This window comes from Ochlerotatus camptorhynchus, unplaced genomic scaffold (assembly GCF_037179485.1).
Source record: "Ochlerotatus camptorhynchus isolate MF236.1 unplaced genomic scaffold, CSIRO-AGI_Acam_v1.1 ptg000379l, whole genome shotgun sequence".
Lineage (NCBI taxonomy): Eukaryota > Metazoa > Arthropoda > Insecta > Diptera > Culicidae > Ochlerotatus > Ochlerotatus camptorhynchus.
In genome coordinates this window covers 128,961-153,631 of record NW_027040867.1, presented here as the reverse complement: position 1 = coordinate 153,631, position 24,671 = coordinate 128,961, and the positions used below count along the sequence as shown (strand labels likewise).

The 24,671-nt window shown below is 37.8% G+C and overlaps 1 protein-coding gene across 3 annotated transcripts in view; it reads left to right on the top strand.

The window, feature by feature from the left end:
• LOC135710352 (uncharacterized) overlaps nt 1–24,671 on the top strand; it is a 210,672-nt gene that overhangs the window by 176,661 nt on the left and 9,340 nt on the right. For 2 of the 3 annotated variants that reach the window (XM_065232891.1, XM_065232892.1), the window contains exon 8: nt 7,388–8,815. In XM_065232891.1, the coding sequence (XP_065088963.1) occupies nt 7,388–8,815 (1,428 nt within the window). Of the gene's footprint in view, nt 1–7,387; nt 8,816–14,782; nt 14,882–24,671 lie in introns of all 3 variants that reach the window. The other variant, XM_065232890.1, reaches the window with a different exon arrangement.

Below are 24,671 nucleotides of genomic sequence, written 5' to 3'. Positions count from 1 at the left end.
AACTGAAACATGATTGCGGATTTTTGAAACAGTTACTCAGAATTATTTATGCAACGGGTGTTGGAGAGCTACCAACAATTTCAAGTTTCTCATTAAACCACTTAGCTGCTGATCTTAAAAATATAACAAGAATTAATAAAAAGACTAATTTTAAAACGTTGCTGAATATCGTTCCTTGTGCTCTTTATTTAGTTTAGCATTTTTAATGCTTGTTAAATGAGACAAAACTTCTGATTTTGATAAAATGTGAAATTTGCATAAAAAACCTCGTAAAAACCTCGATTGGTCGGTCGGTGATGAATTCAGATGATGACTTATTTTCAAATATTTGGGTTCTGTTAGCTCATGTAATTTTTCGCATGTTAGGATCTATATAAACATTTATTGGATTTACACCAAAAATAATAATTTTGTTTAAGTACGTGATTTGATTACTTTTGGCCCAACTAAGATAATATGACTGGAAAAACGTTAAACACGTACCGCATAAAAGCCGGCTCCAGCCTGGGCTCCAGTTTAAAATGAAATTATCTGATTCGCCAGCAGATATAGATATAGCATTTGGCCCGCGATTTTAAAACGTTGGGCAGGCCTGTACGTAGCATACTAAAATTCAAACTAAAATTCAAATCTCGCTCCCTGTACCTTAATTACCGCCGACATTTGTCACGAAAATTAATCATATTGGCACACACGTTTTAATTCCAGCGCTTTTGGAGTCCTGGCGATGCGTCTAAGTCCTGATATTTAACGGATTTTTCAAACATGGTTTCTTTGTACCTCTTTGATTTTGCGAAAAATAAAATCACTTGAAGAGATTTTAGCTTCTAGAAGATAACACACGAATTTATAAAGATTTATAACATCCTCCATTTTCACGACCACGTGTCATCGAAAACAAATGAAATTACCCTTCCTAATACAAGCTGACATTTGTACACACTTTAAATCATAAATACTTGAACGTATATTCATTTTATCCATCGAGAATTGCATACATGTGAAATTGGTGACAGTTACTCTGCATTAGACTGATGCAAAATTTGACTTTTTCGCTCCACAGTGCTTAAATGGTTTCAAATCAGGTCCTGATTAGCCTGCCAAAATTACAACTCATTTGGTTAGAAACAGACTTCGCACAAGCCATTTGAAGTTTACATGTAAATTACTATGGGAAATCTCAACTTTTTGTTCATTGCCTTCTAGTCTTTTTCCATATTGAGCTGCGAAACAGTTCAATAGCCATTCTTATAGAAAATTTTCTCAGCTACAACTTTGCAGAAGATCGTTTCTATGTAAAACGAGACAGGAAAAAGTTATTAATTTTGTAAGAGATTGGTAAACTTTTGACATGATCAAGCAGCTGCTCTGTAGGCAACACTGTATTTTGCAGTGTGACATAGTAGCCATGATTTTTGTGTCCTATTCAACGCCCCAGAAACACCAATGTTGCCTGCTGAGCAGTTGATTGAGCATGATCATAAAACATCAGCGCATTGAACCATTGATAACTTCCGATCCTTGCATTAAAAAGTAGCCTTCTGCAAAGTTGTAGCTGGGAAAATTTCCTACAAGTACAGTTGAAAGTTTTTGAAGCAGATCGATATAGTGAATTATTAGATAGACATGAACAAAAATCTTGGTTTTACCATAGTAATTCCCACACAAACTTCAAATGGTTTGTGCCATCTTAGTTTCTCACCAAATGGGTTCAAATTTTGAGAGGTTAGTCAGGATCCGATTTGGAATCGTTTAAGTATTGTGGAGCGAAAATTTCAAATTTTGCATCACTCTACTCTGCATCCATCACCCTGTACACACACGAACACAAATATTTTCCGATCTCGTCGAGCTGAATCGAATGGTATATGATACTCGTTAGTCGGATATGTTCATCCTTCTTTGTATGAAGGGTAAAACAGTGAACTGTGTTGAAAAATGCAATGAAATTCTTCTCGAAATGGTAAAATGCCCCGGGAGTTATTTGACAGCTCCAGTATAATGTCAATGTACCCCGAAAATTCTGGTACTCTGGTTCTGTCAAATTGAATAATAGTGGGGTAAATTTACAATTGGTCTTATGTTTGATCAACTCTTTTTTAAACGTTTTTGAGTTTTGTTTTTGTAAAAACATTGATATTTTTCTCATAGTTATCCAATCGACTCAACATGACGGGATCGGAAAATGTCTATCTGTGTATGTATGTGTGAGAGCGCGTTACATATTTTTCTTAAATGAATTTCTCGGCAACCACTCTACCGAATTGAACGCAACAGCCATCAAATGAAAGGTACCATGATTCTATAGAACTCCCTAATAAACATGTACAAATTGAAAATTTTGCTCCACAGTGCTCAAACGGTTTCAAATCAGGTCCTGATTAGCCTCCCAAAATTTAAACTCATTTGGTAAGAAACTGACTTGGCACAAACTATTCAATTGGAAATTACTATGGGAAAACCAAACTTTTTATTCATTGCCTTATACCCATTTTCCATATTGCTTTTTCGAAAATTTCTATAACTATTATTACGGGAAATTTTCTAAGCTATAACTTTGCGGAATATCGTTTTTCAGCCAAATGTCAAATTAAGTTGTTATTCATTGTTTAAGATATTGATAATCTTATGGCATGATCAAGCAGCTGTTGTATGGGCAACACTGTATTCTACAGTGTGACATAGTAGCCATGATATTTGTGATCTATTCTTCGCACCAGAAATACCAATGTTGCCTGCCGAACAGTTGAATGAGCATAATCATAAGACATCTGTGACTTGAATCATTAATATCTTTTGTTCCTTACATTTGATTGAAAAGTAGTTTTCAACAAAGTTGTAGCTGAGAAAATTTGCTACAATGACTGCTATAATTTTTAAAAGCATAGTGATGTGGTGAATTGTTCTATAGATATGAACAAAAACATAAGTTTTCCCATATAAACTTGGAATGGTGTGAGCTAAGTCAGTTTCTTAATAAAGTAGTTCAAATTTTTGGAGGCTAAGTAGGACCCAATTTGGAACCGTTTAAGCACTATGGATCGAAAATTTCAAATTTTGCATCAGTCGAATGTACCATACACTAACGATATCATAGATGGTACGACCATACCACATAAAGTTAGTATGGTGGTTAGGCGCTTCTTATGGTTATTGTTAATGTGGGTGTTAATTAATAGATTTTCAGTCAAACAACTGGTCTCGGAGATATGGACGGAACAAGACCCGAAATTCGCGATCTAAACGAAACAACCAGCTAACAAAAAGTATAATGGTAACATTGAATGCTGTTGATCAAATTTAGAATCGGTCAACTATTTCCGATAAACATGCATTTTTGTAGCTAAGTCGTATTTATCGGTAATAACTAATGCGCATTGCAAGCAACAACCACCAAATGAAAAGTATCATGATTCAACAACCTCGTTCATAAAGCATTATTGACCAAATTCAGAATCGGTCAACTGGTGCTGGAAATGTGGCAGGAACATGTTTCGGGGAATGTGAGCCATGATACTAAATTTGACCGGTAAGGAATAAAACCTAACATGTGACAAAACAAATTACTTCAAAATATGATAACCAATTCAATTGTGGCCATTTTGAGCGCCGCGGATCACATTGGTCAGTTCCGGGCATGTCCCAGATGCCCCCGAGGAATTAACCAGACCAGACCAAATACCGAATTTTGATTTCATCAAATCAATTAATGAGGAAAATTTATTCTTGGCCTGCTTTCGACGTCCACATGAAGTGAAACATCAACATGTTTTCTGATGTGAAAAAATTTGTGCCACCAACGATGGCTGAACCCATTGTTTACGTACCGTGGAGACATCTACAATTTGTAAGTGGGTACGTGAAACTAAGGTTTTCTGTCTAGATACTCGGAGGGTGAATCAAACGAAATGGCAAGTATTTGAAATCACGGGTACTTTTGATACAATCGTGTCATTAGTAGCTGCCTTGTAGTTCTGTGCATAATAAACATGTTTGTTTTTGTTGTTTATCGATTGGTCTCGTTAAGTCATTGTTCGATTAATATATATTTTAAATTACTGTTCATGAAATTTGATTGCTCCATATTTGTATGTGTGTTTTAATAATTCTTCATATGATGTTTCCCTACACCGTTTTTCAAAATTGAAATTAATCGATTAATGAAAAAATACAATTGATTAAACTTGTATTACTTCATACGTGAAGTTTATGATTACATACAAAGTTAAAGAAATGCTTTATTACAAGAGAAGGTAAAACAGAGTTGCAATTTCAACACCATCGACTGGGGATACTTTGTCAATGGGAAACATCTTTAGAAATGTCTCTGCATATTGCCGGTGTATGAGCAATTTGAACGCAATTTATTTTGTCAGTCCCGGTAGTAGCGTCACCACGGTTACTACTACTGGATTTTGTAGGACATTAGAAAAGATTTTCAAAAAAGAGGTTGTAATTTGTAGCACATGATCGTATGATCAAACGGTAGCTCGACAGTAAAAATGTTCGTTCGATTCGTTCGTCCTTTACTCATTTTCAATTTCAAATTACACACTTCTGTACTCTATCAATTATGTACTGTCGTCAATTTCTCTTTCACCTCAAGTCTGACATGGACATTTATAAAGTGCCTCAACTCTTCAATCGATTAATCAGAAAATCGGACATCCCTATAAATCTTTGCCATTTTTGGATTGATACTCGACACCTAGAAAAGTATTATTATTATTATTTAGCTTTATTAAGGAGGCTTTCAGCTTTGGGCTGGTTCGCCTCCAAACTCCTAGAAAAGTAGCAAATCACAATCCTTCTGTATATTTCACCCAATTTTCTACTTCCTTTCCAACACTGGCCAAAAGTCTAAATGAAGATATGTTGATGAGCAAATTTATGGCATCTTCACAATATTGCCTCACTCGCTGATATGTATTCATAACGACCGACCGAGTTCTCACTCGTACTTCCTAAGTTTTCGCCTTGTTCAGATCTTCAAGACCAACACCAGACGAACACACCATAAGGGGCCATGCATTAATTATGTCATGCTAAATTGAGGAAATATTTAACCCCTTCCCTCTCCCCTTTCGTCACGGTTTTCCTATACCTAATGCAAGGCTTGTCACAAAATCCCTCCCCCCTTAGAGCATGACATAATATATGCCACACCCCTGAGCATTAGCACGTTAGTCGAATAATGTTTTCAGCTCGTTCGTCGCAAACGATAACGCTATATTACGGGACGAACGCGTGAGAAAAAAAATTGTCGCAAGGCGCAAAGAACATTCATGTTTAATATCCTGTCTGCTCGGGAAGATAATTTAGGTGGTTTGCTCTTGCCTTCTTCCCTTCTATTGCTGCTGGCTGGGTGGTTCTTTTTTGCCATCATATTTGAACGATTGTGTCATCTTTTGGAAGATTGTTCCCTCAATTTTTGCAATCAAGTACCACCATGTAAGTAACGATAAAAGATTTTTCACAGATGGGTCAACCATAAATGCTTCCACTGGATTTGGTGTATTTAATCAATTTCATAGCGCCTCCTATAAACTGCAGAAACCATGCTCCGTATACGTTGCGGAACTCGCAGCTATATTTTACGCAGTAGAGCGAATTGCCTCACTACCTTCTGACCATTATTTCATTTTTACGGATAGTCTTAGCTCATTGGAGGCTATTCGTTCAATGAGGCCGATGAAGCACTCATCGTATTTCCTGCCTGAAATACGATCTAAACTGAGTGCTTTATCTAACTGCTCCTATACTATCACCTTAGCTTGGGTCCCATCTCATTGCTCAATTCCGGGTAATGAGAAAGCGGACTCATTGGCTAAGGTGGGCGCTATGGAAGGCGATATTTTTGAGCGACAAATCGCCTTCAACGAATTTTTCTCCATTGCTCGCCAGCAAGTCCTCATCAGTTGGCAACAAAAATGGAATGATGGTGAATTGGGAAGATGGTTACATTCTATTCTCCCACAGGTGTCGAACAAACCATGGTTCAAAGGGTTGGACATGAGCCGCGACTTTATACGCGTTATTTCAAGGCTTATGTCCAATCACTGCTCGTTAGACTCGCACTTCTATCGAATTGGGCTCTCAGGCAGCAATTTATGTGCGTGTGGCAGTGGTTATCACGATATCGAGCATGTTGTTTGGTCGTGTACCTTACACCGTGTTGCCAGATCTGAGTTATCCACATCCCTCAGGGCCCGAGGGAAACAACCCGCGATACCCGTTAGAGATGTCTTGGCGAGCCGAGACCTTGACTATTTGAATTTAATTTATGTGTTTTTAAAACGGATAGATTTGAGGATTTAGAAGTTAGTGTCATCTTGTGTTCTCCCAAGTTGTTAGCTACCCATCGGTGTACCCCCATGTTTGTCTTTTTCATCAGAGTGTCGCCTAGTTCGAGATCAAGAGCACATTGCTCTCCAAACCTTGTGTTCACAATCCCTACCCTGCCATCCATTTGTTACAATTTGTTACCCCTAACCTCGAGATAGCCGCGAGTAATCGGCCCCCGCTTTACTAACGTTAGTTTTAAGTAATTTTGTTATCTAAACAATGAATATCGGCTCCGCAAAGCTACAGCAAATGAGCCTGGAAAAATAAACGAATTATTAAAAAAAAAAAAAAAATCTTTTGGAAGAGATTCATGGGAATCTGTTTTCAACATAATGCGAAATCTATTTGGCTGATGATGATGCATGCAAACAAGGCAAATGTGAGTCGTCTGGGTGGAACGATACCCGAAATTGACAAGGGATTGGGTGGGTATTATGCGTTTTTATTAATATAGATGCCAGTCATTTCACTCCTCGCACTTTATCAGCTATTGTAGAACCATCTGTTCTTTTGGTGTCTAGCTTTTTGGGATTGCTCCTCCGCAAGGGGATGGGGCAATCTGTTGATCTCAACACCAAGGATGCTTGCCGCATGTTGTTATCCTTCTGCTTAAAAACAAAGTTTTCAAAGCTGGTGCGCATACACAGACACTATCAGCCAAATGAATATTAGAATGCCTATTAATCTAAAAAGCATGCAACGCCAATTGAATGTAATAAATTTTGATATTGGATTGTGTATCTACCATGAAGAATGTGACTTATTGGAGGAATGTATAAAGGGTTCATTTTCTGCTATCCTAACTTCTTTTTCTCTTTAACTGCAATTCCATCCTATTGTCTTTCCTTGAAAATAAGCGACGCCACTTTTCCACGGTTACTTTTTATGCCAGGACTCCAAACTTCTGCTAGATCAAATGTTAGGAATAATATTAACCGAACATCCGCTTGTTATGAAGTTTTTATTTAAAATCCTTGGTTAATTGTATTACCTGTTTTGCTACTTTTTGTCTTATGTTTTCTTCTTTCCCTCACTCCACAAGGTTACGTCCGTCATTGCAAGCAAAGAGCCAAGATGCTCAGAAGCAAGCTAGCTATCCTTCTACTACCCTTGTTAATGGTTATCGTTTTGTTAATGCCAATAAAACATTCACCACCAGTGTCACCGGGCCGGGAATGACCGTCGGGTTTGGACCCGGCAGCGGTGGTAGCAGCTCCGAAGGGACACCCACGAAGGTTGTAAATGGCCATCGTCTGTTGGCCAAGCTGCGAATCCCCCACAGTCCCAATTCGGACTCGGGTGATGACATTTTCGTTACTCCGGACGTCACTGTCATGTCGGACGAAGGTGCATCGAGCGGGGAGAGGACTGACTCTGGGATGGACGAATTTGGTACCCCCACGTCCGATGTTCCGCTCTCGACGCTGATAAAGATTAAGAGTATGAACAACCTGTCGGTGACCAAAAGCAATATTTTCTTCCCAGAAGAGGACATTGATTGCGGGGCTGGAGATAAGAACCGTACCATCGGAACTCCAGGCCAACAAATGAACTTGGGTCGTATGAAATCCTTGGGTAACCTATCGGCTTACGAACGCGAGTTCGGGACAACCCCTGTAGATCTATTGAAGCTCAAAAAAGACTTTGAAACGCGACGGTTCAGTTGTGCCAGGATGAAGTCTCTGACAGACCTAAATGATGACAAAGAAGATGCTATGGCACAACGAAGAAAGCAAGTTTCGAAAGAGAACGTTGAACAACGAACAACGAGGAATCCAATCGAAGACAGAAAAACTGCTTTCCAACGGAATGGAGCAGACCTGCCCAATCGGTTTCAACCGTTCCAAATGAGAAATTCTTTCCACAGTGGCATCTATCGGAAAAAGGCGGGCATCGGTTACACTCGCTACATAGGCATAGAAGACGACACTCCGTCACCACTGACAAAAATGAACTCCATTCCCAGCCTAAGTGCAACGGATCGTGTCGATCATAATCCATTCCTAACACCCAACATAGGCCGGAAGCGGTTCTCCTCCTCCAGCAACAGTCCCGATGAAAACGATCAATCTCCGGTCGAGCTGCGATTCTCGCGAAAACTCGCCGAAGATGTCGCTGCCTCAGCGAACTTACTTAAGACGCCCTTCGAGCGTAACTTCCGGAAAAGCTCTCCTACCGAAGATTTCCGACTTTCTCATCCGATGGCACCATTCCGACAATCCGACAGTAACTTTTACAATATCATCCGCAATTACCCCATCGGAAAATCGTCTTCGGCTAACCTGGAGTGGCTCAAGCACCGTTCTTCGTACAATAATTTCCCACTGAGCGTAAAACCAACTGTAACCACACCGACGATGACGGAATCAACCTCCTTAACAGTCACGGCGCCAAAGGTGACCACTTCCTGCAACGGAACGGTACCCAGTTCACCGCCATCCAATCAGAACGGTTCTCGCGTCTATCATAGGTAATACTCCCAGACAGAACCAAATCCATGCCACAAATCCATCTTGTTTTCCCTTCATTACTACTACCCAACATAAAAAAAAAATAAAACTTCCAACAAATGCTTGTTAGTGCAACAATTTCATCCAATATAATACAAGAAGAACATTTTCGGTTCGTTTCGTTTGGAGTAAAAGCTGTAATAACAGAGTGAAGTATTGCTGCGAGATGCGATGGGCTTGAACAAAATTGGAATCCAGCTGTAAACTTTTACCGGATTACTTTTCTGTGCTTTTTGGTGGCTTCGTTCTGTGCTTCTGCTGCTGTACACGGTCGATCAGATCGATTCAAAATTGAGTCGAGCCGACTCAATTTCGTTAAAAAGGGATTTACTCAACAGTGAGTTGAACTTTCCGGACAAAACTCGTGGAACAACTTCCCGATTATGAGGAAAATCCATGAAAAACTAACTCAGTTTTGGATTATACTAATAGATTGCGTGAAATCTCTATCAATTTTCCTCATATTCGAGAAGTTTTTCCTGGAAAAACCCGAAAAACTCAACTCACTTTTGAGTAAATCCACTTTTGACGAATTTGAGTCAACTCGACTCAATTTCGATCTGATCGAGCGTGTATATAATTTATATTGTGTTGTCAATGGTGAAATCTACTTTTGTGGATAAAGAACTACCCCTCACAATGAACAATTCATTTAAAAGGATTCTATTCCTTGTGATTTTTACGGTGTTTTATGCATTTCTCGCTGTTGCTGGAATTGGGATTTTGGGTTTCGCTTCATGCACAGTGTTTGATACACATTGATTTTCATCGAATCGTGTTTTTCACTTTCTTTCATGCAATTCTGGCTTTCCTTGTTGGTGTGTTTTATTGTTGTTCTTATTGATATTCTAATTTTATTATGCGTGAAAATGAAATTTCTTTCAAGTGCTCTTCTTTTGTTGGATAACTAAACATTTCCGAAAATACAATTTTCCCGGAAAAATATAGGATAATATTCTACTATTGAACATTCAAATCTCCAAAAAGGTAACTGAGATTCTAAGAATCTAAGGAACAAATGGAAACTCATAATCTCGTCGGCATATGCAAATCAGGACTGAACCACTGAAATTTTAGTTTCGAAAATAGAGGCAATGCAGGACATGAAAATAATGTTGCATAATAATATAACAAATCTAGCTATGTTTTATCGGAATGATGCGTAAATGATGACCAAACATTCATCAAAGCTGTATTTGCCATGCTTGGAGTATTTCACTGATGTAGCAAATTAACAAAAATTCCAGTTTGCCAAAAATATTTTAGCGTGGCAGTTGCAGTAATCTAAGCAACTACAGGGTAGGCCCAAATAAGTGACGCATGAATTAAGGATCGGATCTCCCAAGGAAAGACAAATGGTTTTAATGGTTCTGTTCTATTCTCTTTATTACATTTTATAGTTAAAATGTACATGTTTACTTTTCGATTCTATCGCCTTTTGCTTTAACTATTGCCCTTAGTCGCTTCGGAAAGGCATTACAAGCGGCACGCACCTGATTTTCGGGAATTTCATCCCATATCTTCTGTATAGTAGCTTTGAATTTTTCTATACCCATTGGCTTAAGATCCCGAAAATGTGCTTCCATGATTCCCCATATAGAGAAATCCAGAGGGTTTGCATCTGGCGAAGAAGCTGGCCATAACTCCTTAGGAATGAAATCTGGCAAATTTGCGGTGCACCATGCTTGGGTAATCTTTGCTCCATGGGACGGGGCAGAATCCTGCTGGAACACCCATTTGCGGTTACCGAACATCGTTGAAGCATGCTTCTTCAAATGGTATTCCAGAACCTCTCTTACATAGTAAGCCGCGTTGATTTTCACTCCTTTGTCAATAAAAAGCAGTGGTAGACGACCTTCTGCAGAAATCGCTCCCCACACCATGACAGAAGTATGATTTTGGAATCGTTGAACTCCGCGAATTGAAGACGGGATATCCTGAATCGTCGCTGCATAGACCCTGTCGTTTTGAGCGTTGAAACTTTGCTGCAATACGAAGTTTTTTTCGTCCGAAAACACGATCAAGGAATCACCGTGCTGGCGAAGCAGTTCACGACAGCGAATAATTCGGTTCTTCTTGTTAGCTTCTGAAAGTCCATGAATTCTTCTTTTCTTGTACGGCACCAATCCCAAATCGTCTTTGAGAACTGATCTGATAACTTTCCTGGAAACCGCCAGATCCTGAGCGAGTTTATATGACGAGCGACAAGGATTTCGTCGAATTCGTTCTCGTACTACCTTCACAAGTTGTTTAGTGCGTACGCTGCGTGGACGACCAGGTTTTTTCTTCGGAACGATGGTCCCCTCCGTCCTCCATCTTCTCAACGTCCGGTCAATTAATGTGCGACATATTCCTTCCTTCCGGGTCTCAGCCAATATCTGGTAAGGACGATTACCCTCCAAATGCAACTGCAAAATCCTTTTTCTTTTGAAATCCATCTCTAACTGAGGCACTTCCTGTTAATGTAATATAGCGCACAGTAGTTTGTTTACATTTTAATCAGTCACTCTTTCATGTGTTAGCCACCAGATAGCTCTCGCATAATCCAGAAGAACTTTACACTGAAGCAAAAAAGTGCGTCAGTTATTTGGGCCTACCCTGTAGTGTCTAGGAAAACTGTGAATCAGCAAGTTAATCATTAATCGTGTCTTCAAAACAGTTGTCTATCTGGATACAGTGGTGGTTTTTATTTTTATTTAATTTTTTGTTCCATGTCATGTTGCCATGTTGCAAAGGTTGTTTTGAAGGTATCGAACTAAAATAGCCCAATTTATTCCCAAAGAACCAATCCGCGGCTACAAAGCAAGACCATGCTGGAGGTAGCTGGGTTCAATTCCCGGTTCGGTCTAGGAATTTTTCGGGTTGGAAAATTTCTCGACTTCCCTGGGCATAGAGGTATGATTGGACTTGCCACACAATTATACCAATGCAAAAATGGTACGAGCATCGAAAAGTCTCAATTAATAACTGTAGAAGTGCATCTAGAACACTAAGTTGAGAGCACGCAATAAGCTAATATGCGATATGCAATAAGCTTGAAACGTGAAGAACAAGAAGGGTCGTTAGGCCGAATGCCACGACCCAACGCCACTAGGTCGAATGCCATTAGGCAGTAATTTCAATAGTTTTTTTTTTTCATCATACGGTGTCTGTATTGTTCCGGTTTATGAATAAAAGGAGCAGCAATAAAAATAAGGTGAATTCATGTTGATACACACTTCACGCAAGATATTAAAAATCATCGCTATGCTTCGAAAGAACCGCTCAAGTTTCAAAGCAGAGAACATCTTTAACTAGAGTTGTTTTCAGATAAAAAATTAAGATAGGTTGTTTATTTTATGAAAATCGATGATTGGTTTGTGATACTTTTTTTTTAATTCTTGCCATGCGGTAAATCATATGCTAAAAATTCCTATGCTGAAAATGCGAGATCTAGAATTCTTAGAAGTCTTAGTAAAAAATTGTCTACGTCGAGATCTTCAAATTTAGCTAAGACCCAGAAACTTGAAATGTTTTCCAAATCGAGTTTCTTAAAATTAGAACAAAGTTTGGGATCCTAATTTTTTTATCTTGGTTTAATTTCTGATCTACATCCAAATGTTGAATTTTTTATAGAGATACAAATTCATAAACTTTTCTCGTTTTCTTACGATTTTTTTCGATTTTGATATATTTTTTAAGATTCATAATCAACATTTTTTAAAAAGTTCTAGGGTGTTGAAAATAGTTCCAAAGAAGTTCAATGTTTCACTTTTCTAAATGCAGCCTAGTAACCCATTCGACCTAATGGCTTTCGGCCTAATGATGTGTATAATACTTTTTTTCCTCTGTTCTGGACCTAACACCTTTGCGACCAGTTATTTGATCTATTGTAGTATATCCCGTGTCCTTAGTTTAGTGCATGTCGTATTACTCCATCACTATTAAGAAATGATGAAGTATACGATAATGACCATGCATCAGAACCCTAGTCTTAACCACTTCAAACTATATAACAAGGAATAGAAGATTAGGAATCACATAGATGAAGACTAACTAACTAATTTTTTCCTTGTTTCAAGATCATCCTCGGCCCAAGCAACCCGAGGACTTATAACTATTAACAAGGCATAAAAAGTAACAAGGACTAAGATGTGTTCCTTTGATTACTGAAAAATCCCGTTCCCCTAGTTTGAAGTAGTCAGGACTAGGAATCGGTGGTAGTGGTCTTACATCCCGTAACGTACCACGAAAAAGTGATCCACCCACGTAACGGGGCTTTATAATACTTGCTCACATGCCTACGATATCAGAAACTAGTGGTGATTTGTGTGAGCCGTCCTGCTTTGGTACGTTTTCACATTAGTTCTAATTCCTTCGTGTAACATAGACTCGAGCAAAGTTGACAGCTGAGCCTACAGACGCCTTCAATAATCTGATAGCATACGAGTTTGGATATTTTATAGCTGTGATATTGAGTTTTCCCATGTTTGGATGATTCCATTTCGATAGCTTAAATTTGTATATTATATTTGCAACCATATTTGTTCAGTTGGTGGTTAATGCCACAATAAAATTGTCCCTACAGTTTATTACGTACAAAATCTTTAGTAATAAGTTGTACCCATTGTAATAATTTGGCTGTTTTCTAACCAATCGATCTTTTTTCCCGTAAGTGATTAATCTAGGGTTAATCACATACAAAAAATCAGATCGAATGATTAGAAAACAGACGAGTAATGACGGTGGGTAGATCTTGATCATTGGTGTATAACCTGCAATATACTATGGTAAGTGTGCTAATTTTCGACTCCAGCTAATTGGCACTATCTTGAATTGCACAATTTTTCATTCATATTTTGAACATATATTTGGCCATATGTCAAAGGAAATAAAACCATAAACAAATATTAAAAATTTGATTTAGGCCCTAGGGGCTAAAACTGAAGTACTAGGACATAACTGGTGCACTTACCCTAGTTTAACCCTGTTATACCGTTAAGTTTCCACAAATCAGCAGTTACCAGAACACTAGACTGGGAATGCCACATCATACATCCGTTTTGTTAATTTTCCCGTCCCTGAATCCCAATTCGGAAGCAATTCTTCACTCCGTGTTACATTACTCCAGAGGGTAGTATTTTACCAACTGTACTAACAACAACAACAATAACAACAAAAACGACAAACGTATAAAACGAAAACTGCAACTAAGGGCAACAGTAAAGTACAGAATAGCTTATAAACATAGAAAAGTGCTGTTGATGTATGTGCATTTTGGGATCTAGTGGCCTAGAAGGGTATGCTTTTGCTTTTGTGTATGTACAAATATAGCATCTAAGCTATCGAAAAGAAGGAAGGAAATCTGCAACATATACTTACAACTGGCAACATATTTTACCGTCACGTAACAGTTATCGAAAAAGGATGTACAGAAAAGGGAGGAAAATCACTAAATCTATGAAGAAACCGGTCATAAGTGAATGTACAATGGAAGAAAAATGAATGTTAAAAGTGTCTCCAAAGTTAGGAGCATCTTGAATCGCAATAAATACTCGAGAAAACTCGTCTGTCTATGTCGAGTGTATCAACCCATCGATTACGTTGTGCTTAAGGTTTATTGAATTCTTATGTGAGCCTCGCTCTCGGAAGAGTCTGTCTGTCCCACTTCAACATAATTGATAGCGTTAAAACCTTAGGGCTGCTTTGTACTGTGATTTTGCTGAGCTTTTTTCTAGTTTTGTCGTTTTTGTGTTAGGATACCCTCACTGAAATTTCACGTTCTCTGTTTCTGTAGCTGTGTACAAGTGAGCTTCGCTAATTTAGCTTCACCGAGCATTAACAATCACAAAATTGATATACGAAAATCATAAGGGCTGATTTTTCTACTGCATCAAACTTAACCGACAAAATTTATTGATTTTCTTCTCTTTATTTTCTTCATTTAGATTCCGATCACTAGTACGAGTGATTCTTAAGTTAGTCATTAAAAGACAAACGAATCAGTCGACAAGCATTAACAATAGCAATAGTACAACCAAATTAAAGTAAGAACTGAGTGAAACGAGTGTGTTTGCTACCAAAAAAAAAACAATCCAAATCATTCACCTCAATCACAAACATCACAGATACTATTTAGTATGAAGTGCGAAACAATGAGTATTTTTCTAGTTGCGTGTAGTGTGTGACACAGAAGCAAGTCCAACTGTAGGTGCGATCATTATTTCCATCCCGACACAAGTTTGAGCAGATTGAATCCCAAATAGTGATTGTAAATAAGCGTTTTGTTGGAACCAAAACAAAATCGATTTTCAAATCGAGCACTTGATCAAGTTCTAAAAGATTTAACAGACTACCGTTTATCGCAAAGTAACGACCAATTAATATGTATAGTCTACTGAAAGTAGAATGTAATTGAGTACTAACGATTAGTAACGGCACACTGTAGTGTAGTGTAGTATCGCTAACACCCACAAATGATTTCTAGAGTGTTGTAATAGTTCTAACCATTTGTATTTGTACGTATGTTATTCCCCAAAACGATTTATCCATCGCAATTGACGATTTTAAATAGGGAGATCGCGTTGAAAGTGGAGCACGACTACACACTTAGAAATAACTAATTTACACGTGATGGAATTTATCTTTGACATAAAAAATGAAGCGTGAACAAACATGTCATGTAATATTAAGTGCTCCGAGATTGAAAAGTTCGTTGCTCGACGAAAAGTACGATTGATTATGCTATATTTCTCAATTTTATGTCAAAATTGACGCTCGTTTATGTCACTCTCAGAGCACCTAAATTCACATGATTTTTTCTAAGTGTGTAGATATCTTGTCTTTCTTACAAGAAATTTGATCGACTAAGATCCACTGTATTGAATCCTATGCCGTACGATTTAGTTGTTTCCGATGGGCTCGGTTCTTAGTCAATCTTTTTTAATCGCCATGAACGTTACATGCTAGATTTTTCTTGGGACTTTCGACCTCGTTCTGATTTTCTGCTAAAGGTTGTCTTCGTCTGACTCCCTATTGATATCTGTGCATCTACCCACCAAGACTCCCATACCATGTTAACGGAGCTATATCCACTATCGTAGCCAACAATATGTACTTCAGAGGATCTTATGGCGTTAAGCTCCAACTCGGATAACTTTTAATGCCGACCCTGTTTGAATGATGTGCAAAATGTGTGCGTAGAGTTGTGTTGATTAACTGATTGATTGACATTAACGCAGCCAGGCATTCTTGATCGGGATTTAATCCAAGGGTAATACCGGTTGGAGCTTATCGCCATTAAAAAGAATATAACTAAGGTTAAAACTCCAGTAAACTTCAATTGTTAGTATTTCAAGAACAGGGTTCTAATGCAAATTTCCATTGCAGACGTTAACCCTGTTCCATTACATAATTATTACATAACTATTCAGAGGATCTCAAACACAAGTCCAATGAAGCTCAAAAGAAATTTCAGACAACTACAATATTAGAACCATGGTCTGAATGGAATTCCTGAAATACCTTAGTTTCCTTACCATTCAGGCTTAGTCCTGAGTGTCCTCTGCTGTACACAGAAGTCGTCTCCATTCCTTTCGATCCATGGCTGCACGTCGCTCCGCAGTTTGCCTTCTACCTTGCTCGCTGTGCACTTCTTCGGGTCGTTATCGAGAACCATTTTCACCCAGCTGTCCGGTATTTTTACGACGTACAATACCTACCCCAAGTTGTATTAGGCTGCCTACAATACCTAGGCTATCAATATCTAATACCACCAAATTGATGCGGGAGCTGCCTTTGAAAACTGTTCAGCTCACTCCATATGTATAAATCATGTAGATACATTTCTGAGAGATCATCAGATGTGCTCTTGAATATCTCCGATACTGTATTCAGGAAATCAGTAAAACAAAGCCGGGAATACGAAGTCACCGAACCAAACAAATAAGATTTTGGACCCCGAAAAAATTCAAGATCCTTGGATTGGACTAGATCTTCAGGATTAATACGCCTGGAAGCACTATTAAAGAATTCCAGCAATTTTTAGGAGATTATGTAATGAATTAACACCAAATTAGGGGAAACGACGGCTTTGACACTTCTTTACCTGAAGCTCTTGAGCGCTGATTTTTTGTATGGAGGTCATTCCAGAGCATCAATTTGCAAAAAAAAATAACACTATAAGACTTCACTTCACGAAAATTTTGACTAGAACTCAAAGTCAATTGTGAAAATTCAGAGTAAAATGTTTAAGTAGCTCTGTGGAAAGTTTCATTACGATTGTGAAGAGGGTTTCGAGATCCGTGAACAGTATCAAGGGAATCGAATTTTTAGAGTATAATTCCAAAGGAATTCCGCGAAAAGCTTTAAGATAATTAATACGAAGATATTTCCAAGGACATGTCGAATAGAGTTTTTAGATAATTATAATGTGAACTCCAAGAGAATTTTCAGAAGAATTTAGAAGATATCTCCTAGATTATTTTGATCGAAATGAATTGCATGGGAATTCTAAGAATAATTCAAGCGAAAAAAAATCTTTAAGTCTCCTAAACATGTTCTTTAATAAATACCTCAAAATCCATTGAGCTTCTCAGAGTCTCGGTCTCTGTATTCCAGACTTAACCTACCTTGAAGTTCCCATATTCTGTTCGCGAAGTGCATTATATCTACCTGTGAAGTTCTCCAAACCTCACATGAAGTTTTCCGGGTCTAATAGAGGTGTACAGCAGCAATCCTGCTAAATATAGAATTCTATTGATTATTTGAGAATAGCAACTAATGGACGGTTTCGATCTGTTCATCTATTGACGGAGGGATCGATCATCTTCATTTGATAAACTCTACAAGTCATTCAATTGTATGAAACCTACGGCCAATCGGAGCTGTAGTCACCATTCGAGCGCAAAGCCTAAGCCAACCGGACACCAACTAGCATTCTGGTATAAACCAACTCGATAATAACCCGTCATGATCCAAACAATCGAGTCGTCTCTAATCCGACGTTTGATTGACAAGTTTAATTTTTTATTTTTTTTTTCTGTTTGTAGAGTAATAAAGGGTGATACGGTCAAAATTTGGTCAAGGGAAAACGCGTGTAAATCGGTGAAATCGTTTATTTAAAAAATCAAATTAAATTTCTTTTTCAAGTTCAATTAGTATAAAATTCAGGAAAAATATTCAGTTAGGCTTCCGCTTTTCCAAATCCGAATTGCCGGGCCTTACGCTTGACCCCTGCCATCAGATTTTGTACAGCCACCTTGTCCACCTTCTTCGCCGCAGAAAGCCAGTTTGCCTTGAACTGCTGCTCGCCCTTAGCAGTTTTTTTTTGGTCTTCTTTAGGTTCCGCTTGACAATAGCCCAGTATTTCTCAATTGGGCGGAGCTCTGGCGTGTTGGGAGGGTTCTTGTCCTTGGGAACCACCTGCACGTTGTTGGCGGCGTACCACTCCATGGCCTTTTTACCGTAATGGCAAGATGCCAAATCCGACCAAAACAGTACGGAACAACCGTATTTCTTCAGGAAAGGCAGCAGACGTTTATTCAAACACTCTTTCACGTAAATTTCTTGGTTGACAGTCCCGGAAGCTATGAAAATGCTGCTTTTCAAGCCACAGGTACAGATGGCTTGCCAAACCAGATATTTCTTTGTGAACTTTGACAGTTTCATGTGCTTGAAAACATCTGCTACCTTTCCCCTTCCTTTTGCCGTATAAAACTCCTGTCCCGGAAGCTGCTTGTAGTCGGCTTTGACGTAGGTTTCGTCGTCCATTACCACGCAGTCAAACTTCGTCAGCATCGTCGTGTACAGCCTCCGGGATCGCGCTTTGGCCGTCGTATTTTGTTTATCATCGCGATTTGGAGTCACTACCTTCTTGTAAGTCGATAGTCCGGCTCGTTTTTTGGTTCGATGCACGGTTGTAGACGATACACCCAGCTTATTTGCGGCATCTCGGAGAGAGAGGTTAGGGTTTCGCTTGAAACTACCGGCAACTCTCTTTGTCGTCTCAGCGGCTTCCGGTTTTCGATTTCCCCCCGATCCAGACTTCCTGGCTGTCGACAAACGTTCCCCAAACACTTTAATTACATTTGTAACGGTTGATTTGGCAACTTTTAGCGATTTTGCCAACTTTGCGTGCGAGTAGCTCGGATTTTCGCGATGCGCGAGCAAAATTTTGATACGCTGCTCTTCTTGCTTGGACGGCATTTTGACAACTGAAGAGTGAATTCCAAAATCAAAATAGGAGCAACATTCTACACACACACACCTTCAAAATGAGGGGTGTTCAGGTTTTTTAAATGCAAAATTGAAAGAAATACGTCAAGTTGATATTGACCAAATTTTGACCGTATCACCCTTTAGTCTTCTTCCATATGTTAATTGAAAGGGAATATGCAATTCATGGTAGATTCAAGGTTATTACGTGAATTTTACGCAGATCAGTTTCACTCAGTCTGAATTCAACTGCGTTAAACTTTAGTTATTAAAATACTCTATTTCGATCAGTTCAAGTAAAAAAAATTCTAATGGTTGTTAAACAATTAATTCAACCATTAATTTGTCGCTCGTCCACAGATAATTCAACTACCATCTAGGATAAATTTTTCTCGTGCGGAAACGTTCTAATTGACAGCTTGAATCGAACTATCCTATCATCCTATCTTGAAATCCGCCACTAAAGTCGATTTTTTCGCAAAACCAAAATGAATGTCAGTTATTAAACATACTAGTTATTATTGTGTTCTCAATTCCTCGTTAAGTTTGAACAATTGTTTTCCCGGGTGTTTCGGGTACTTCCACTATTTATTATTGCGATGTAATCCCTTGAATGGCCAAATTTTGGTTCGTTTTGCTGAGATGAGCACAAGCTATCGCATTCAGAGTCTGTTTATGTCGTCAGATCTTGCTTTAATTCAGGTGATCAACATACGTAAATTCTTGACTTATAAATTCACTGAGATAACATTCTCATAAAAAGCGAGAAATTCCTTACGATAATGTTTTGTTATCATTAAAATAAGAGCTTGGGAAGAACTCAAACTATTGAAATCATTTAAAAAAGCTCTATTTTTATGTGTGTTTGATGGAATCTCCCGAGGCTACCTAAAATTGTTTCTATAGTTGCCAGAACGTATTTGAGTATTGGACACCTCCAAAACTTTGAAATCTCTAAAACTGTCAGGACTTTCACGACCTCACCAATTAAGGCTTGTCAGAATTGATCTAAAGCGAAATCCTGATGATTGATACCGTTTATTCGGTGTGCTTCAAAGCTATAAAATGTAAAGTCGTTAAAGTAACGGGGGTTATTCCGAGAATCGAAGTCACTAGTGAAGTGAGAAAAGTTACGTCGTGGTGACGTAACTCTCCATTTGATTTGCACAGAGAGTCACGTCACCACGACGTGACTTATCTCACTTCACTAGTGACAACATAAAATAACTTTCTAGGACATACAATTCAGTATGATCTTTACACTTATCAATCCCGACAAGTGTCATACGCTTGAAGAACTTATCAGAGAAACTACATTTAACCAGGGTCAGTTCCGCACAATCAATCTAGTAATTTATCACTTACTATCCACTACTTAGTATAACAAATTCACTGCGTTTCGAAGACACTTAGTATTGAAATTCACCGAAAATTTACGAGATTTTCGGTTTCACTACCGATCTAACTACTAGCTTCTTTAGGAATACAATTAATCAATTCTTCTCTTTACAGTTCAAAAAATGTCAATGGGTATAAAGTTTAACACATTATAATAGGCCGAACCCGAACGCATTTTGGCATGTTTGTTGGAGGTGTCCAATAGCAATCCGGTTCCGGTCGGCTGGTTTATAGTTTGGACAATAGGTCACGGGTCTCCTGTTTTATCACTGTAAATCTAAAAATCACTCACTGTTAATCTAAAATGCTCACGCTAAATAATAACGCAAATGCTTTTTTTACATGTATTATTATGAGTTACATTATTACAAGAATTTACATTTTTAACAACATTGTTTAACCCATCAAGAGTATTTCGCAAATATTTTTAGGTAAACTACATTTACCGTGACAAAATCCAAATCTCGTGACCTGTTTTCCGAACTGTAAACCAGCCTTAAGATGTATGTAATCGTTCGGAGCTCGTTGGATATCTACGAAGCTCTCGACACCTCTCCGAAGTCTGAAGTTCACAGATCCTCACTTATACAATTTTAAAATCTTTGAAGTTCGCCGAACCTATATTTAGTCGTCGACCTTCTCAGAACTCGTCAAGCTCACATCTTTTCATCGGCTTCATAAGTTCTCTGAGAAGTTTCAGAAAAGTTTATTTAAAAAAAAAAAAACACCTAAATTGACGCTTAGGAGAACTAAATTGACTTCTTAGGAGATGTTTAAGAATTTCAGAAAGATTCTTCGGAGATGTTGATGGCAAGCAGCGTTGCCAGTATTCCAGATTTATCTGGATTTTTCAGATTTTTAGTCGTCTTTCCAGATACACAGACAAACCACGTATGTTTCCAGATTTTTTAAATATGTTCCAGATTTTTTTTACCAATTGCTTTAAAAATATCACTGCAATTGATTTACCATCTAATCAAAAAAAAAAGGCCAAACTTGCTACCTTAATTATTAACGTTGGACATTATTGGAATTTTAAGGTTATTCTGAAAATAGTTCACAGTGACGTGTAAGGTGAATTCCTTGTGAAATCGAACGAGAATTTCAAGCTAATTCTGAGTAGAGTTCCATCCATCTTTGTGGGCTTCGTGGTCGTGCGACTTCACCCGTCGTTCAGGCGTATTGTGAGTGCCACGAAGTGAGGGTTCGAGTCCCGCTCTAACCGGTGCAAATTTTGACTACCTGAAAATTTCCCTACTGGGCTACTGGATGTGGTGTGTTGTCTGTTGTCTAGTGTTAAATAATCAGTCTGTGCAACCTCTGGATGAAGACGGTGTCAATTGTCTTGTCAACGCTGATGACAATTGCAGGGAGATTTTGTGAATAAAGGAAACACAATCCGGAAGAGAAATCATAGAAAATACTTATGATGAAACTTAAGGAGATACGAATCGTAAGAATAATTTCAATTGAATTCTGTCCAATGTTTCTATGGAAATTAATGTTAAGACATTTCAACGGTATTATGCGCAATTTCTGGGAAGCATTCAAAACCATTTTGGCAAAGTACTTGAATAATTAGGAAATACTGAAGAAGATTTCAAAACAATTTTTACCTACAAAGCAGTCTAAAGGGAATTATCTGATGAGTCTGAGAAGAGCGTGACGGTTATTCTGAAGAGTGTACTAAGGAAATTATTATGAATTTTTTTTCCAGAATTTCATTGAGAAAAATGGGCACAAATATGTGCCAATTTTTAGGAATTATTACCAGTTTGAGGGAATTTTGGAGTGGAGTTACCCGTAGTTTAGGTAAACTTGTGTGAGTGCCACGATGTTAGACTTTGATTGCCTCTTGGCCTACTGATCTACTGGGTTTTGTGTGTTGTATGATATCAAGAATTAAATTGTAGATCTGATCAACCTCAGGGTAATATAAGAATTATTTAGAACTAATAAAATCTTTAAATTATGTTACTGCATCAAATAGTAAGGACTACATCGATTATTAGTTTAAAAAATCCATCCCATCAAGTTTGCTTGATTCTTTGCTTCTCATTCTTTAAAAAAAAAAAGTTACAGTTAAAAACAACTCTAAACATATTTTCTGCAGCGTTTTGCCCACATTTGACTCCATTTTTGAAATACTGCGTAATGGAAATTTAAACTTTTTGGGCTCACTGTGGCAATACTTTTGAACTTTTGAACGATTTCAGCAATGCTAACAAGATATTTGCTTTATATAAATTATTTAAACATGTATTTCATTACCATTCTAGTACTTTAAATAAATTCCAGATGATCATACTGACCGATTTTTACGGGAGATTGGCCCATCACTTTGATTTCAATAGCATTATATTAAAAACTGAATTTTTTTGAAGCATTCCAGATTTTTCCAGATTTTTCTGAAAATGACCTGGCAACGCTGATGGCAAGCGCATGTTCAGACAAGGTCAAATAAAACACAGAGTAGATTAGGTTTATTGAAAAGAGTTTAGGAAATCTTGATAATGCTTTTTGGAAACCTTTATTAAGGCTAAGAAACCTCAGAGAAATTCTAGGAAATTTAGAGAACCTCAGCAGAGTTCAGGATGCTTTAGAGTTGCTCAAAGAACCTCAGAAAAGCTTTGAAACATAAAAGTAGTTCATAAAATTTAAAATAAATCTCAAGGCAGCATGGGCTCTTCGTGGAAGTTCGGGAAAATCTGGAGAAGTACAAGAAAGATGCAGGGAGGTTCACAGAACATCCAAAAATGTCACATTGAGATATTTATCATTTAAATTTGCTAACTAAGAACAAGAAGTATACCAAACTCTCACTCTCATTTATGTATATTAAGTACTTTACAAAAAAAAGCCAACTGTATTACCTGACCTATAACGTATATACGTTGGTCCGCGGGCGTCGTATGCTAGTGGGGGGGGGGGGTGAAAATGGAGTACAAACCCTCTGAAAACCCGTTTTACCATAACTTTTTTGATTGAATTTTACAATTTTTTCAATGTTCTACAAAGTTGTATGAGCACAATTAATAGAGGGATCCAAGGGAATGCCTAATGAATTTTCTAATAAAGTACCTTAACGTTAGTTACGTTTTGCTGTTTTCATGACCATTTGTCCAAGTATTTACATTAAGGTGGGTTCCCCATTGCTCTTTCAATACTTATTCAGGTCCTCAACAATTGGGGAAAATTTTATCAAATTTGGTTATAATCTCGATTTGCGGGAGAATTTAAAATTTTGTTTGGGAAAATGTATGGGAAACGGAACGAACCTATTCATTTGCTTGCCACAGATCCAAGTATTGCTCAAATTTCACCAAAACTCCGACTTAGATTGAGAATACTATACTAAACAACTTTGTCGAAGCTGCAACGCACCCAAATGTTCCTAATTGGAAAAAATGGTCATGAAAATAGCAAAATGTAACAATACATTGAGGTACTTTATTAGAAAATTCATTTGACATGCCCTTGGATCCCCCTATGAATTGTATATGTAACAGTAGGGTATAAGTTGCTGAACTAATTTACGTTGAGTTTAGCTGCTAATACCTGCTAACATGCAAGATAAGACCCCCTTAAAAATAGTGTTGAAAAATTATAAATATGGATGTAAATCCTTTAAACAAAGGGATAGCGATATGCTTTGTATAGTAAAAATATGCATTTTAAGAGCACTTACAACTTTGTAGAAGATTATTAAAATTGGAAAACTCAAACAAAAAAGTTTTACTAAAAAACGAGTTTTGAGGGGGTACTTCCGTTTGTACTCCATTATCACCCTATAACGTCGTCCAGTTGAGAGATAAAAAAATGTCATGTTGGACAAAGTTTCTTAAAATGATGTCATCTACAATGTTTTCATAGATGTTCATCATCAGCAAGACATAAAAAGTTATTTTTTTTTATCTTAGTGTATACCCTCCTTAAGTAAAAAAGTACTCAAAAATTGAAGAAACATTCTAGAAGGCATCGAAATGCTACATTCTATAGTTTTGCCGCAATGGCAAAAACCTTAAAACATATATTTTAAATTCGATAGAAGCAAGCAGAGTTGTTAGGTCATTATGTACCCATGCAGCAAATAGTGGATCGTTTATACCTCTAACGCATACTTTGAAAATTCATACATAATCTGAATGCGAAACCATGAGATCACGATTTATAACATTTTAACTGTGACTATGACAAACTTGTTTCAAACGCATAAGATCTTGT